The sequence below is a fragment of the Myotis davidii genome, unplaced genomic scaffold (assembly GCF_000327345.1).
Source record: "Myotis davidii unplaced genomic scaffold, ASM32734v1 scaffold281, whole genome shotgun sequence".
In the NCBI taxonomy this organism is placed as follows: Eukaryota; Metazoa; Chordata; class Mammalia; order Chiroptera; family Vespertilionidae; genus Myotis; species Myotis davidii.
Genome location: NW_006293784.1, coordinates 6,777,476 through 6,792,900, shown reverse-complemented (window position 1 = coordinate 6,792,900; position 15,425 = coordinate 6,777,476). Strand labels below are relative to the sequence as shown.

General features: G+C 36.2%; 1 protein-coding gene across 3 annotated transcripts in view; it reads right to left on the bottom strand.

Annotated features, from left to right (window-relative positions):
• DLGAP5 (discs large homolog associated protein 5) overlaps positions 1-15,425 on the bottom strand; it is a 36,720-nt gene that overhangs the window by 17,411 nt on the left and 3,884 nt on the right. For all 3 annotated transcript variants that reach the window (XM_015566502.1, XM_006767688.2, XM_006767689.2), the window contains exons 3-12: positions 13,935-14,128; positions 13,020-13,082; positions 11,727-11,811; positions 11,515-11,634; positions 10,000-10,070; positions 7,748-8,010; positions 6,872-6,999; positions 6,369-6,492; positions 3,606-3,691; positions 2,744-2,904 (exon numbers count right to left, since the gene is read on the bottom strand). In XM_015566502.1, the coding sequence (XP_015421988.1) occupies positions 2,744-2,904; positions 3,606-3,691; positions 6,369-6,492; positions 6,872-6,999; positions 7,748-8,010; positions 10,000-10,070; positions 11,515-11,634; positions 11,727-11,811; positions 13,020-13,082; positions 13,935-14,128 (1,295 nt within the window). The remainder of the gene's footprint in view (positions 1-2,743; positions 2,905-3,605; positions 3,692-6,368; positions 6,493-6,871; positions 7,000-7,747; positions 8,011-9,999; positions 10,071-11,514; positions 11,635-11,726; positions 11,812-13,019; positions 13,083-13,934; positions 14,129-15,425) is intronic.

The following is a 15,425-nucleotide window of genomic DNA, read 5'->3' as shown; positions in this document are numbered from 1 at the left end:
TTAGACCGGGTGACCGGCCATCTTCTGGACATCAAACTTCCTTCCAGATTAAGCCATGGTGGTGGGGGCCAAGGCAGGGGCAGTTAGGGGCGATCAGGATGGCAGGGGAGGGCAGTTGGGAGCCATCAGGCTGGCAGGGGAGCGGTTAGGAGCCAGTGGTTGCAGATTGTGAGAGGGATATCAGACTGCCGCCAGTCGGACATCCCCTGAGGGGTCCCAGATTGGAGAGGGTGCAGCCCGGGCTGAGGGACACCATCTCCCGTGCACAAATTTTGTGCACCGGGCCTCTAGTGTTATATATAACAGTGATGGCGAACCTTTTGCGCTCGGCTTGTCAGCATTTTGAAAAACCCTAACTTAACTCTGGTGCCGTGTCACATATAGAAATTTTTTGATATTTGCAACCATAGTAAAACAAAGATTTATATTTTTGATATTTATTTTATATATTTAAATGCCATTTAACAAAGAAAAATCAACCAAAAAAATAAGTTTGTGTCAGAGGTTCGCCATCACTGATATATAACAAACTAATGAATTGAGACTTCAAAAAAAATTGAGTGACTTGGATTGGTGACATATAAAATTACATTAAATCATTCTCAATTTAGTATTCAAATGAAGATTATTATGGTAAAATTGTTCATTATTTTTGGTCTTATAAACCTCCACAATCTACATAAAGCATGTCATATATGAATAACTCCCCTAAATTATTTTTGATTACTAAAATGGAAAGAGATATATTCTAAGTTATGCAAGGTGAACAAAATATCTGTCTCTTTTTAAACAGTTTATTCTCCTACTGAAGGATATATATTGGTTGCTTCCCAGTTTGGGCAATTAAAACTAAAGCTGCTATAAACATCTGTGTACATGTTTTTGTGTGGACTTATGTTTTCAACTCTTTTGGGTAAATACCAAGAAGTATAATTGCTGAATCCTATGGTAAGCATATGTTTAGTTTTGTAAGAAACTGCCAAGCTGTCTTCCAAAGGGGCTGTACCATTTTGCGTTCCCACCAGCAATGAATGAGTTCCTATTGCTCTCCATCCTCACCAGCATTTGGTGCTATCAGTGGTTTAGATTTTTTTTTTAATATATTTTTATTGATTTCAGAGAGGGAGAGAGAGATAGAAACATCAATGATGATAGAGAATTATTGATCAGCCACCTCCTGCACGCCCCCTATTGGGGATCAAGCCCGCAACCCAGGTATGTGCCCTTGACCAGAATCGAACCTGGGACCTTTTAGTCTGCTGCAGGCTGACGCTCTAGCTACTGAGCCAAACCAGCTAGTAGTGGTTAGATTTTTGTAATTCTAGTAGGTATGTAGTGGTATCTCACTATAGTTATAATTGGCAATTCTGTAATGATATGCTGACCTGCTGTATATACCTTCTTTGGTAAAGTGTCTGTTCAGGTCTTTTGCCTGTTTTTAACCCAGGTTGTTTGTTTTCTTATTGTCGAGTTTTAAGAGGTCTTTATATATTTTGGAAACCAGTCCTTTATCAAATGTGTCTTTTGTAAAGATTTTCTCCCAATCTGTGGCTTGTCTTCTCATTCTCTTGACACAATCTCATTTTAAAAGATTTAAATAATGTACTAGCAGCAGGATGGGAATGTATGATCCCCATTCTTCTGGTATGTCGTCTCCTTCAAAGTGATAGTCACTGTCAACAGTTTGGTAAACATGTTTTGGGTCCCTTTACTATGCATCTATACACATAGCTACTCACAATCTCTCCTTAAAAAATTTTATAATATGTAGATGGTACCTCAATACAGCGCCTTAAAAATAAATAAATAAATAAATAAATAAATAAATAAATAAATGCCCCAGGAGCCAACTTGAAGAGGTCATAGACTGTCTTTAGGTAACCTTTAGCTTGATATCAATGGCATGTCCACTCCTGGAAAGGCTTTTGGGGTCCCTATGGCAACTCAATGTCTTGAGCGGGGTAAGGGGGGAGCAATGGAGATATCTGTAATAGTGTCAACAATAAAAATAACATTTGAAAAAAAAACGATAAAAAGGATAAACACCAGACACATTAAATACCTTTAATTCCAGAAATGATACTTAAAAACAAATGTAAATAGTCATCACTAAAGGATGCTAGTAAACTAATTATTATGAAAACTGATAAACATATTAAAACTGGTAATAAAGTAATATATTATGATGAGTAATGATTGTTAGCTACTAGTTATTGAAAGAGTATTTTATATGCTTATTTCTAAAATAAGCTCAAAAAGCTAGAAAGTGTCATCTCCTCCACACTTTTACTGATCTTCCTAGTAATTCCCTCTATCACAGCATTTTTTTACATTAGATTGAAACTGCATGTTGTATCTGACTCACTAATGTGCCTTATTAACAACTCCTAGTACAAAGCCTGGCACATAGTAGGAACTCAACAATGGCTAGATGAATTGAAATACTGAAGACTAAAGTTACTTATTTTCTCACATGTATAATCATTATAGACTATTCAACAGTTGACTAATCTCAACTTCCAACTCATACAGAAATTATCTTGACAATATAGGGAAGGGGGACATCAGTCATAAAATATAGACAGTGCTTTACATTTATAAAGGTGCTATGTAATATCTCATTTACTATTATAGTTATCTAAGCAGCTACTATTACCTCCATTTCACTACTGTTACCTCACTTAAAGAAAAAAAGAAAAGACTAGACTCAAAATTAGTGTATTCAAAACACTTGACCACATACCTGAAAACTAACCATGTCCCAAAATCCATCCAGATCTGTACAGGTAGTCTCCTTTTCACCTCGTTTATATTCACAATCATCCACTAGGCCTTCAAACTGTTTGAACCTTTCTTTCATAAGGAGTCTTGTCTGACCAACTGTTGTGCGAATAAGATCTTTAGCTAAAGGAAATATGAGGTTTTTAAAAGTTAAAGGACAAAACAGGACCTTTATTGCAAAGCCAACCAACTGATAAGATACCTTACCCCAAATACCCTAGGGCCTGCAGAATCAAATTCTTACCTTAAAGCAAAACAAAAATTTCTTCTACAAAGTGTTGTCATACAAATACTGTTCCATACTGATTTGGGTAATTTTCATTCAGAAAATATTTTTATATACTTAAACAATACCAGATATGGATGTCACTCATTGAGTCATATGAAGAAAATCTGATAATAAAAAAGGCAAATGTCTAATTCTCAGGAATGACAATTAATATTCTAGCCCAGCTGGTGTAGCTCAGTGGTTGAGCATCAACCTATGAACCAGGATGTCGGCCTGGGTTGCGGGCTCAATCCCCAGTGTGGGGCGTGCAAAAGGCAGCCAATCAATGATTCTCTCTCATTATTGATGTTTCTATCTTTCTCTTCCTCTCTGAAATCAATAAAATATAATGTTTTAAAAAAATATTCTATTTACACCTTTTAAGTCATGTATCATTTTAGTACAGAGATGTTAGTGAACATACATTGAGATATGAAAAAATTCTTCCTTTTTTGAATAAAGTTGGACAACACTATATTTTTAAAGTTTCAGATCAATGTAACCAAATTAAGATGAACAAAGCTAAAATGTAAAAAATACATAAATTTTCCCTCACCATCATCTGGGATGTCCAATTCAAGCTTCCTGTCCCATTCGAGGCAGTGAGAAGTTAATTTCTCAGTTTCTGACTGGAGAATATTTCTAAAATTATGACATACATTTCAGTTTTACAAATGTTTCCCACACTAGTATCTAAGCATTAGCATTATGACACTTATAAAATATTAATTGCCTAGAGGTGATTTTATGAACTGTGATGTATTAAAACCCAAACAATACAAGTACATATCCTACATATACGGCCATCCTTCTACATCTACAACTTATGTGGATGATTAATGCCAAGAACCCACTTTTCACACTAACCTTTCTAGTTTTTTCTATTCTTATTTTTCAGAAGCTGAACAGAAAGAATCAGACCTCCTATAGTTCTTAGTTCTCTGTTACCATCTATGGAATTAAGACCAATCCAACTACCAAGAGTAAGTTGAAGATAAAAACTGTTAAGTCTGGAATTTCATTGATAGGGCCTTATAGATTCTGATTATTAACCCTTGCCTGTCCAAAGGCAGTGGTTCTCAACTGGAGTCAATTTTGTATCCTCATCCCCCTTACCACCGACATCTGACAATGCCTAGAGGCATTTTTTGGTGTGTGTGTGTGTGTGTGTGTGTGTGTTTAGGAGGCTTTTTTATTTTTGGTCTTGAACTAGAGGAGTGCTACCGGCCAGGGAAGCTACAAGACATGTGGAGAGGAGCCCTCCCCATACATACACCCCGTGAGAATTATCCAGTCTAAAATGTCAACATGCCAAGGTTGAGAAACCCTGGCCTAAGGTAAATTGAATGTGACATAAAAGAACAATTTAATTAATGAGAAAGGAGACTTGGCTTAGATCTGACATTATTTAGTTGGCAATGTCTGGAGGCATTGCTTATCATCTCAATTGAACAACACATTGGACTAGGTCAGTGGTCGGCAAACTGCGGCTCACGAGCCACATGCGGCTCTTTGGCCCCTTGAGTGTGGCTCTTCCACAAAATACTGACTTCTGCGCATGGGCCACGAAGTTTCAATCGCACTGTACATGCGCGCCCACACGCGGTATTTTGTGGGAGAGCCACACTCAAGGGGCCAAAGAGCCACATGCGGCTCATGAGCCGCAGTTTGCAGACCACCAGACTAGGTAATCTCTAAAATCCCTTACTATTCTAAAACCTTATGTTAGAAAAACAATTAAAATGGCTCTCAAACATATAAAAAAGATGACTCATTCATCATACAGAAAATGAATATTAAAACTACAGCAAGATATTATCCCTATCTATTTGATTGGCAAAGCTGAAAAATTTATTAATATTGCATTGGAAAAGGTATTAGAATTTTTCTGCTACATTCACTCAAGAATAATAGTATGTAACCACTTCCTACGTGATGTGCTGGGGGTCTTTTTGCAATTGCAGAGCTCTGATTTGTTTCCAAGGGATTTAGGTGACATGAATTCTGTTAATTTTCACTCTTCACATTTGGAGAAACAATCCCATCTCACGATTTAGTGGGCCAAAGAGCCTCCTACTATCTTCCACTATCCAGCTTTCATAAAGTAAACATTAACTTGGTTTCTTGGCGGGTGGGGAGTAGGAGAAAACAGAAATTCCCATATCTTGCTGGAGATAATATCAATATAGATCTTTACATGAAAGAACTGAAAAGCAAACAAGGTTGTTCTTTGAAGCCTTGATTGTAATAGTAATAGAGCGAACCAAATGTAAATAACCAGCAAGTAAACTGTGGTACATCTATATACCTATTAAGAAAATTGTTGTACATCCATGTAATTGGATACTATTTGGCCATTACCAAAACACATACAAAACAACATGAGAAAGCTTTTCAGGTACTAAAATAGAATGTCCTCAATTTTATTTAGAAAATAAAATGGAAACAGAATAGTATGCTATTGTGGGTGCTCTTTTTTAGATCTTTATTGTTGAAAGTATTACATATGCCCCTTTTTCCCTCATTGACCCCTTCTAGCCCACCCCTACTCCAGGCCCTCACCACCCTATTGCTTCTGTCCATGGGTTATGCATACATGCATGCAAGTTCTTTGATTGATCTCTTCCCACCAAGCCACCCAACCCTGCCTTCCCTCTGAGATTGGACAGTCTGTTACATGCTTCCATTATGCTATTGTTTATGTGGAAGGAAGGAAAGAAGGAAGGAAGGAAGGAAGGGAGGGAGGGAGGGAGGAAGGAAGGGGGAAAGGAAAAAAGGAAAGGAAAGGAAAAGAAAAGAAAAAAGAGAAAAAAGAAAAGAAAAGAGAAAAGATAAGAAAAGAAAAGAGAAAGAAAAAGAAAAGAGCACACTCTCCCTCTTGGGAACACACCCTTGTCTTTCTGTCCCGCCTCTTCTTCTCCATAGGCACGTTACCTCTGCCTTTCCTTCTCCTAAGCTCCAAGGACCCTTCTTTTGTTTCTGTAACTTGTTTCCTGAGCCTGCGCAGCCCAGCTGGCTCCCTTCTACCACCTCTGTAACTTTCTAAAGAAACTTTCTCTTATAATTTGAAAAACAACAACATGTTTCTGTTTGTCATCTCCGGAAATATTCAGAAGAAATAACACTTGCCTCCATGGATGCTTCTAACTATGGGGTTGGGAGATAGAGTTGGGAAAGGAGACCTTTTTCTACTTGTTGAAAATCACCCAAAAATCAGTTTCCCCCAAGTCATCTATTATATTAAGGTGAAAACAGTTTAATGTTGGTCTTAAATGTCTAGACATTACAAATTTCTTACAGTCGGAACAAATGGACAAACCTGAAATATGGCACATCATGCTGTGGCTGAGATAACTGATCTTCATTTCTTTCAAGTGATGGGACTTCTTTTATTGGAAGGCCACTTGAATTTTTAGTAGTATCATTTGTATTTAAGACATTTTCTACAGGTTAAAGAAAATAAATATAAATTCCAAAGCAGCAACTCCTAAAATGACATCCCCCACAAGACAAAATTTTTTAATCCTTCAATTTTTTCCACTGTCGAATTTCAAAACTTTATTTCTGCTTCAATTTCATTCAACACATCTCTAAAGTGCCTTTCAATATTTTCATCTCTTCAAATTTAAAGTTATGTCCCCTCTTCTCAGTCTGTATTCCTTATATGAACTGTCCCTCTCTCCAGACCTTTTCCTATGCTCTCTAACCTCTATTGACCCTGAGATCACATCCGTGAACTATATGGTGAGGAAGGCTCTAAAACAAATCTGTAGTAAATAAAAATCCAGAGAAGTAAACATTTAATTGAAATACCACACATACCTTTATTCCAAACTGCTAGAGAATCCAGAGGATATTGTAATTTATTTGAATCTTGATGTACTGCCTTGGCAGAGTCAATTTTACATTTTTGTGCCAAGATTTCTTTTCTTGCGTCTGGAGTTTTATCACTAAAAACAATAGCAAAAATATACTTCATGAAACATGGACCCCATATATCATGAATAAAGGTTTTCAAAAGTATGTTGCTTTTTAAAAACCTGGCATAAAATGGAAATTAGTTTCTATTTTTTTTAAAATGTGTCTATTCTATAAGGGAAAAATTGTAAAGATCATAGTGAGAATGTTCATCTTTACTAAATGTAATGAGATCCAAAGATTCTGAGGATCTCTTAATAGAACATAAGCACTTAGTAGTCTTGGATGCTGCTGGGCAGTTTCTAGTAAATTTGCTGCCAGCCAGTCTTTGCAAAACAACCTTGTCCTTTCTTTTAAAGATTCCAACTCATTTCCTCCCACCCATCCCTTTGCAAGTTAAGCATTTTTGTCTCTATAGTTTTTCTAAAGTAATACTCAGCAAAATACACAAACAAAAACCCAAATGATGTCTAACCTACAGTATTATAGCAGCTTCTTCTTTCTAAAAATTTATTTCTAAGTATTATAATAAAGTCACTTATTAAAGGCAAAAAACTACAAATTATATCATAAAAGTGATAATAACAACACATAGGGAATATTAACTGTCAAACATTATTGTAGCCTTCTGAAGAGTTTTTTTAAAAGACCAAATTTTCATGATTTGTGATTACATCATTTACTAACTAAATAACAACTTTAAAAAGCACAAGACAAATCCAAGAAAGGCATTTGTTATCCATCTTTGCAAGGAATCCGCTATTAATATTACATCCTTACACTTCTGTTTTTAAAGGGGTCCAGGTGAAACTGGGTGTCAAAAAAGCATTGGCGCTTCTTGGAGTCATAGGTGTGACTTGATAGGTCTTCAGACCATCCAGTGGCTGAAACATAAAATCTTTAGGTGCGAAGGAATTCTTTCCTTTCATTTTTACAGTATTTGTGTTAGGTAAGTTTTCCATTTTTGATAAGACTCCATCATTTGTTGCACTGGTTTGTGAATCCAAATTATCTTCTTCACTATCAACTTGAAAAGAAATGACCTAGATGTGAATAAACAAAATAAAGTGAGAATTTCTCTTCTGAGGATATATTTGGCCAATTTTTATAGGCCTAAAAATGTGAAAGTTGAGATATATGTGCCATGTACATAATTTAAGAGAGAAAAATAAATACCTCTAAATATATACAAAGAATCAGAGAATCAGCTACACTAAACCACTGCTATGATCCAGAAAGAGAGAGAACCAATCCTATTAAAAGAACTAAATAATAAGTTTTAGGTATTACAACAAATTGAAATGTATGAAAACTAAGGAGGACAAATTTACTCACCTAACAAACACATATCTTTTTACTTTAATTATAGTGATAATTACAATGGTGTGAGAATCATACATCCAAAATTTATTGGATGACTGTTATTGTCAAGGACCAAATCCTTTATCACATGAACAAAAATATTTTTCAATGTGACTCAGTAAAATTAACCATATAAAATGTGAAGCATATTTTCTTTTTCAAGTCAATTTAAATGCTACTTGATTTTTTTTACTGGAAATATAATTGACATTTAATAATATACTAGTTTCAGGTGTACAGCATAATGATTCTATATTTGTGTATTTTGCAAAATAATCACACATAGCGACAATTTTTTTTCTTGTGATGAGAACTTTTAAGATCTATTGCCTTGGTAATTTTCAAATATATAATGCAGTATAATCTATATATATAAAAGCCTAAGTGACTGTTCAACTGGTAGCTATGACACGCACTGACCACCAGGGGTCAGACGCTCAACACACAGGCATGGAAATATGGAACAGACGATGAATCTCACAGGGAAGTGTGGGGGAGAGGGGAAGGCGGGAAGAGATTAACTGAAGATCTTATATTCATACTAGAGGCCTGGTGCACCAGATTCGTGCATTGGTGGGGTCCCTTGGCCTGGCCTGTGGGGACCAGGCCAAAACCGGCAGTCCAACACCCCCTAGGACTTACTTATTTTATAACTGGAAGTTTATGCCTTTGACCACTTTTACTCACCCACTTAAACATAATTTTTAGAGGTTTCTATGTGTCTGATGCTTAATGAATTGTGAACTGAAACCAGAGTATTTCAATCTGGACACGAGTTTAAGGGTAACAATGTCCCTGAGGCCAGCATGAGAATGAAAGTAAAAATGAGTGATATACGGATCATGTATCATAGAAATGTACACTTGAAACCTATATAATCTTATTAACCAATGTCACCCCAATACATTTCAATTAAAAAGAAAATAGATAGTAACAAAAGAAAACGAGTGATAATCCTTAAGAAGAAAATCAATTTGAAGGGAGGAGCTCTGAGGTATAGCTGCTTGTCTGTGAAGATTCACCTTATATTGCCTTCCTGGAGGATCTGTTTGATTTTCAGTAGAATCGAGTCAGATTTTTACACTTTGGCATAACATGTTTTTGTTTTGTCTTTAAGGTTATGGAATTGTAGTATGGGTTATAAACCAAGGGATTGGTCTTCAAAACTGTGGCTTTTTTTGAGAACTCTACTAAGCCCTATCCTAGATGTTACCAGAAATGTTAGTTTATTTAATTCTTCATACTAGTCTATGTAGGTATTACATGTTAGACATGGGAAAACAAATGCATATCTTGTCCAAGGTTATATAATTAATTGGGGAATGGAGACAATATTCAAATTCAGGCTTAATTAAATCCAAAGTCAATGTGTTGCACCCTTCCCCAGCAAAGGTAATTCTCATAAAAAAGGTTTCTGTCAACTGTGTTCTTCTTTTTTTTTTTTTTTCTATATCCGGTTAACCAAATTATATTTTTTCTACCTATAAACCTCTGAGGATAAGATACCTGAAAACAACAATAAATCCTTTTATGCTTCTTTATGATTCAAAAGTTTTTAAAACTCATGTAGATTAACTTCTTGAGCAGTTCTCTATGTTTAATTTCAACCTCATGAAAGCAGCAATAAGGTTTCCAAAGTATCTAGAAATAAATAGATGTTTATAGATTACCTTGTCAGGTTTAGTTTCTACATTTTTCGCAGGCCTTCCTTGATTTGTTGCTTTTCTTTCTGCTTCATTATCTAAAATAAAAAATAAAATAAGTCATCCATTTTGACTAGACAGAAAATGCTGCATTAAAAGCACTAGGGCCCGGCCAACGTAGCTCAGTGGTTGAGTGTTGACCTATATAAACCAGGAGGTCACAGTTCGATTCCAGAGCACATGCCCAGGTTGTGGCCTTGATCCCCTGCAGGAGGCAGCCAATCAATTATTCTTTCTCATCATTAATGTTTCTATCCCTCTCTCCCTCTCCCTTTCTCTCCGAAATCCATAAAAATATATATTTTTAAAAAACAGTAGGTAATTTGGGAAAGGAAACAAACAAAAAAAAAGACAACAATAGGTATGTGTATCTTAAAGAATTGTATGATTAAAAGTCTTATTATAAAATCAGATAGCCGAAACCGGTTTGGCTCAGTGGATAGAGCGTCGGCCTGCGGACTGAAAGGTCCCAGGTTCGATTCCGGTCAAGGGCATGTACCTGGGTTGCGCGCACATCTCCGGCGGGGGATGTGCAGGAGGCAGCTGATCGATGTTTCTCTCTCATCGATGTTTCTAACTCTCTATCTCTCTCCCTTTCTCTCTGTAAAAAATCAATAAAATATATTTTAAAAAATAAAAAAAATAAAATCAGATAAAAACAAATTAAATTTCATGCCAAGTATAGGCCATCTGTTTTAAAAAACAAAACAAGCCCTAGTTGGTTTGGCTCAGTTGACAGAGCATCAGCCTGCAGACTGAAGGGTCCCAGGTTTGATTCAGGTCAGGGGACATGCCTCGGGTTGTGGGTTCGATACCCAGTAGGCGGCGTGCAGGAGGCAGCCAATCAATGGTTCTTTCTCATCATTAATATTTCCATCTCTCCCTCTCCCTTCCTCTCTGAAATCAATAAAAAAAAATATATATCTTTAAAAAGGTGTTAAGGTACTTTACCTTTTGCCTATGAATATCAAATATATATGGTAGATAATTAGGAAAATTTTAAAAAGCACAAAACAACAATAAAAAATAATCACCCAACATTGTATTAGTAATAATCACTGTTGACACCTCAGGGTACATTTTTCCAGTTGTTTGTTATGTTCACATATTCACATACATGTTTTAGAACTGTGCTCATACTGTTCACCTTTTGACCCATTTTTCTTTCCCCACTTAATATACCATGAACCATGTTATTAAGCGTTTTTTCACAACATTGTTCTTAAATGTTACACCACCCCATTTTCCAAATGGATGGACTGTAATTTATTGGGGCTATTAATTCTTCACTTTGAAGCACTTATACCAACTGAGGATGCCCATGTTCAAGCTCCCACTGCTAACTGGATGTTGGGGCATAGAACCTATCGTCAGGGAACTGGAATCTCTCATTTCCTCCTCTCCTACTCAAGGAAGTACATAATGAATACCTCAAGGACCAAAACATTCTAGTTTAGTCATTGATCAAGAAGCAGTTCTTACCATTAGTAGCTCTTGTCACTGGCTTTCTTGTAGTAGATGAGACAGTTCTGGCCATCTGCTTTGCTGCTAGAGTAGCTGATCGAGTCATTCTTATTGATGTGGGCATTTCAGGCTGGTCAACTATGGGGAAAAATAACCAAATCAAATTCTTCTTATAATTACTAAGTTATTGTTATGACAACATCAGAGCTTATAATTGCTAATATTCCTACCTTTTTTCTCTTTATTCAACACTTTCTTTTCAGAAGTTTGTCTTTGACCAGGTCGAGTTGCTTGAATATCATTCCCAATTGTAATCTATTTAAAAGATTAGGTGCTATGTGATTTAATTGCATAATAAGTCAAACCATCACATTTCTAATCTGTAAATTGACCCCCTCATCTGAAATATTATAGTAAATAACCCAGCAAAATATTCACTACCTCAAATAAAATGGGATAAAGAAAAAAGTTTTCCATTATAAATTTTCTTACCACGTTTTTTTAGATTCCTAGAATTTAGAAAATGCTAATAATTCAGCATTTTCTAAATTCTAAATGCAACCAAAGCTATTAAAAAGGACTATAATCACCTAAGAGTCCTTAAACATACCAGGCATGTCTTCACTTCAGGACTTGTGAATTTTGTCTAGAAAAATCATTCTCCCTGATAGAAAACTCTTTGCCATAGTTCACTCTTCTATTTCCTTAAAGACTTTATTAAAAATGCCACCATCTCAGTAAGGCCCAAGCAAAATTCTACCTAATTCACTAACCACCATCTCCCTTCTTTTTTTATTCCATCTGACATAATATGTACTTACTTTCTTATTGCCTATATCAGATAAAAACAGAGAATTATTTTGTTCCCTATTATATCCTACCTAGAGCCTAGGAACATGGTAGTGACTCAAAATGTATTAGATACATGAAAGTTAGCTTCCTCACCTGACAAAGAGGCATGAAACTTCCCCCTTCCCCACTTTACTTTTAGTAATCTTCCTAGTAACTTTATCCATCACAGTGTTTTGAAAATCTATAATTTATAACACCCACCCTATATGCTGTATATTCCTATCTGCATTTTATGGTGTCATGGACTACATAATAGAAGACCAGTAAACTAACAAACAAAAAAGAGTGTGACTCACAGATAAAGTTTGGTATAGATCTCATAAGGGATGTCTGGGCAAAGACTACTTTTTTAAAAAAATTTTATTGATTTCAGAGAAGAAGGGTGAGGGAGTGAGAGATAGAAACATCAATGATGACAGAGAATCATTGATCGGCTGCCTCCTGCACACCCCACACTGGGTGGGCAAAGACTATTTTAAGAGAGTATTTCCTTAGCATTTAGTAAAAACTGCTCTATGTCACCATACTAATAACAGTGATTCTGGTACTATTAACTCTAGTAAAATAATCACTATACTTAAAGCTGGCAAATTAAAAATAAATTTACTTATTCTGAGAAAAGAAAGTAGAATTTGTCATTTTAGAAACAATTTATCTATTATCAACTATACCTTTGTTTGCTCCATTTGGTCTTTGGTCTTTGACCTTGTCATCCGTACAAAAGATGAAACAGCCTTAAAACAATCAAAACAAGATAAAAAATTTTAAAAATGAACTTGCAAAATTACCTCCATGTCTCATTATGAAATAAAGTTCTCATTTTAAAGTTAAACTTTATCTGTAGTCATTTATGTTAAAAACATACTTGCTAACATAAATTACTATTTTTTTTCTGGTTCTGACCTGATTTAAATTATCTTTAAGTTAATTGAACCTGCCACCTTTTAATGTACAGGACAATGCTCCAACCAACTGAGCCACACTGGCCAGGGCTCTTCCTGCATTATTAATTTTTTAAAATATATATTTTTATTGATTTCAGAGAGGAAGGAGGAGGGAGACATAGAAACATTAATCATTGACTGGCTATCTCCTGCACACCCTCCCCTGGTGATCAAGCCGAAAACCTGGGCATGTGCCCTGACTGGAAATCAAACTGTGACCTCTAGATTCATAGGTAGATGCTCAACCACGGGGCCACACCCGCTGGGCCTGCATTATTTATTAGATAATGGTACAACCTCATTTAAAAGCCTCCCTGACTCTCCATATCTCACAGGATAAATGCCAAGTCCTCTGGCATAGCATTCATTGTCTAGCCGGGGTCTACTTGCTTTCCTTGTTTTATCCTATTGCAATCTACCTACAGTTACAATGAGAGACCTGATTTTCATCTTTTGAGCTATATTGTCAATCCTACCTCCTAGTAATTAGTTGAGTGAATAAAGGGACTAAGGGGAATGGGTAATTTTAGTCATTTAAATCTCTTAAAATAATTGTTTCTCAGCCTTTTGGCTAAAATCGAGTATAATCTCTTAAAGAAAAAGGAACTATTCCTCTATATCTACTTAGGATACTAAATTTACCTTTATTGGCTCAGCTTTCATTGTATTCCGGTTTGAAAAAAGAAATGAAGGCACATCAGGTCTATAAAGACCCACTTTAAACACTCCTCGTTTAGCTTTCTCTCTTTGCTCTTTCAATTTCTGAAGTTGCTTTTCTTCTTTGTATTTCTGGAGCATTTGTTTCCGTTGCTCATGTAGAAGAGTTTTCACTGACTCTAAGCAGGAATAACAACCAAACACAGTATATAAAAAATTTCAGATCAAGAGTTATGCAAATGTCAAAAAAATCATTTTGTCTAACTTCAACAGCAACTAAAAAATGCTTTGAGAAACTTAACTCCTTAGCACTCTAACCAATTCCCTATTCTTTTAAAATTTCTATTTCTTTTGCTTTTAATTGTTCCAATATTTATTAACTGCTTGCTATGTACCAGACATGTATTACTACCCTTTTCACTTAATTAAATTCTATGACAGTCAGCGTCTAAGCTGACCTCCCGTGACTGTAACAACCTGGTGAAGTCATGCCCGTGTTGTCGTCCCCTCCATTAATGAATAGGGCTTTAACAAAAAGAGTACTATGGAAAAGGAGTATGACTTCCAAGACTAGATCATGAAAGACATTCCAGCTTTTGACTTGCTCTCTCTTGGATCACTTGCTTTGGGGGAAGCCAGTGGCTATGTGGAGCCAGAAAGAATTAGGCAGCCCTATGGAGATGTCTACCTGACCAAAAACTAAGGCTGCCTGCCAAAAGCTAGCATCAACTTGCCAGTCTGTGAGTTATCTTAGAAGCAGATCCTCCAGTCTTAGTCAAGCCTTCAGATGCACTACTAGATGACATCTTGACTGCAACCTCTAGAACTACCATACCCAACTGAGCTGCCCCTAAATTCCTGACCCACAAAAATTGTGTGAAATAATAATGTTCTTTGTTGTTTTTAAGCCACTAAGTTTTGGGGTAACTAATAGAATGTTTTCTTTTAAAAAAATATATTTTTATTGATTTCAGAGAGGAAGGGAGATGGGGAGAGATAGAAACATTAATGATGACAGAGAATCATTGATCGGCTACCTCCTGCACGATCTCCCTGGGGATCAAGCCCACAACCCTGGCATGTACCCTTGAACAGAATCAAACCCGGGAACCTTCAGTCTGCAGGCCGATGCTCAATCCACTGAGCAAAACCAGCTAGGGCCATAATTTTTTCCTTTGATATTAAAACTATTTGTCAGTTTCTCTAGCTCCCCCTTATTATTCTTTTTTCTTTACTTTATTGATTAAGGTATTACATGTGTCCTTATCCCCCGAATATCCCCCTCACCCCAGACTCTTGCCCTCACCCCTCTAGTGTCTGTGTCCATTGGTTACGCTTATATGCATGCATCTCATATTGTTTATTTAACAACTAGAGGCCCGGTGCATGAAATTCGTGCACTAGGGGGAAAAGAGGGTCCCTCAGCCTGGCCTGTACCCTCCTCACAGTCTGGGTGTCCTCGGGGAATGTCCACCT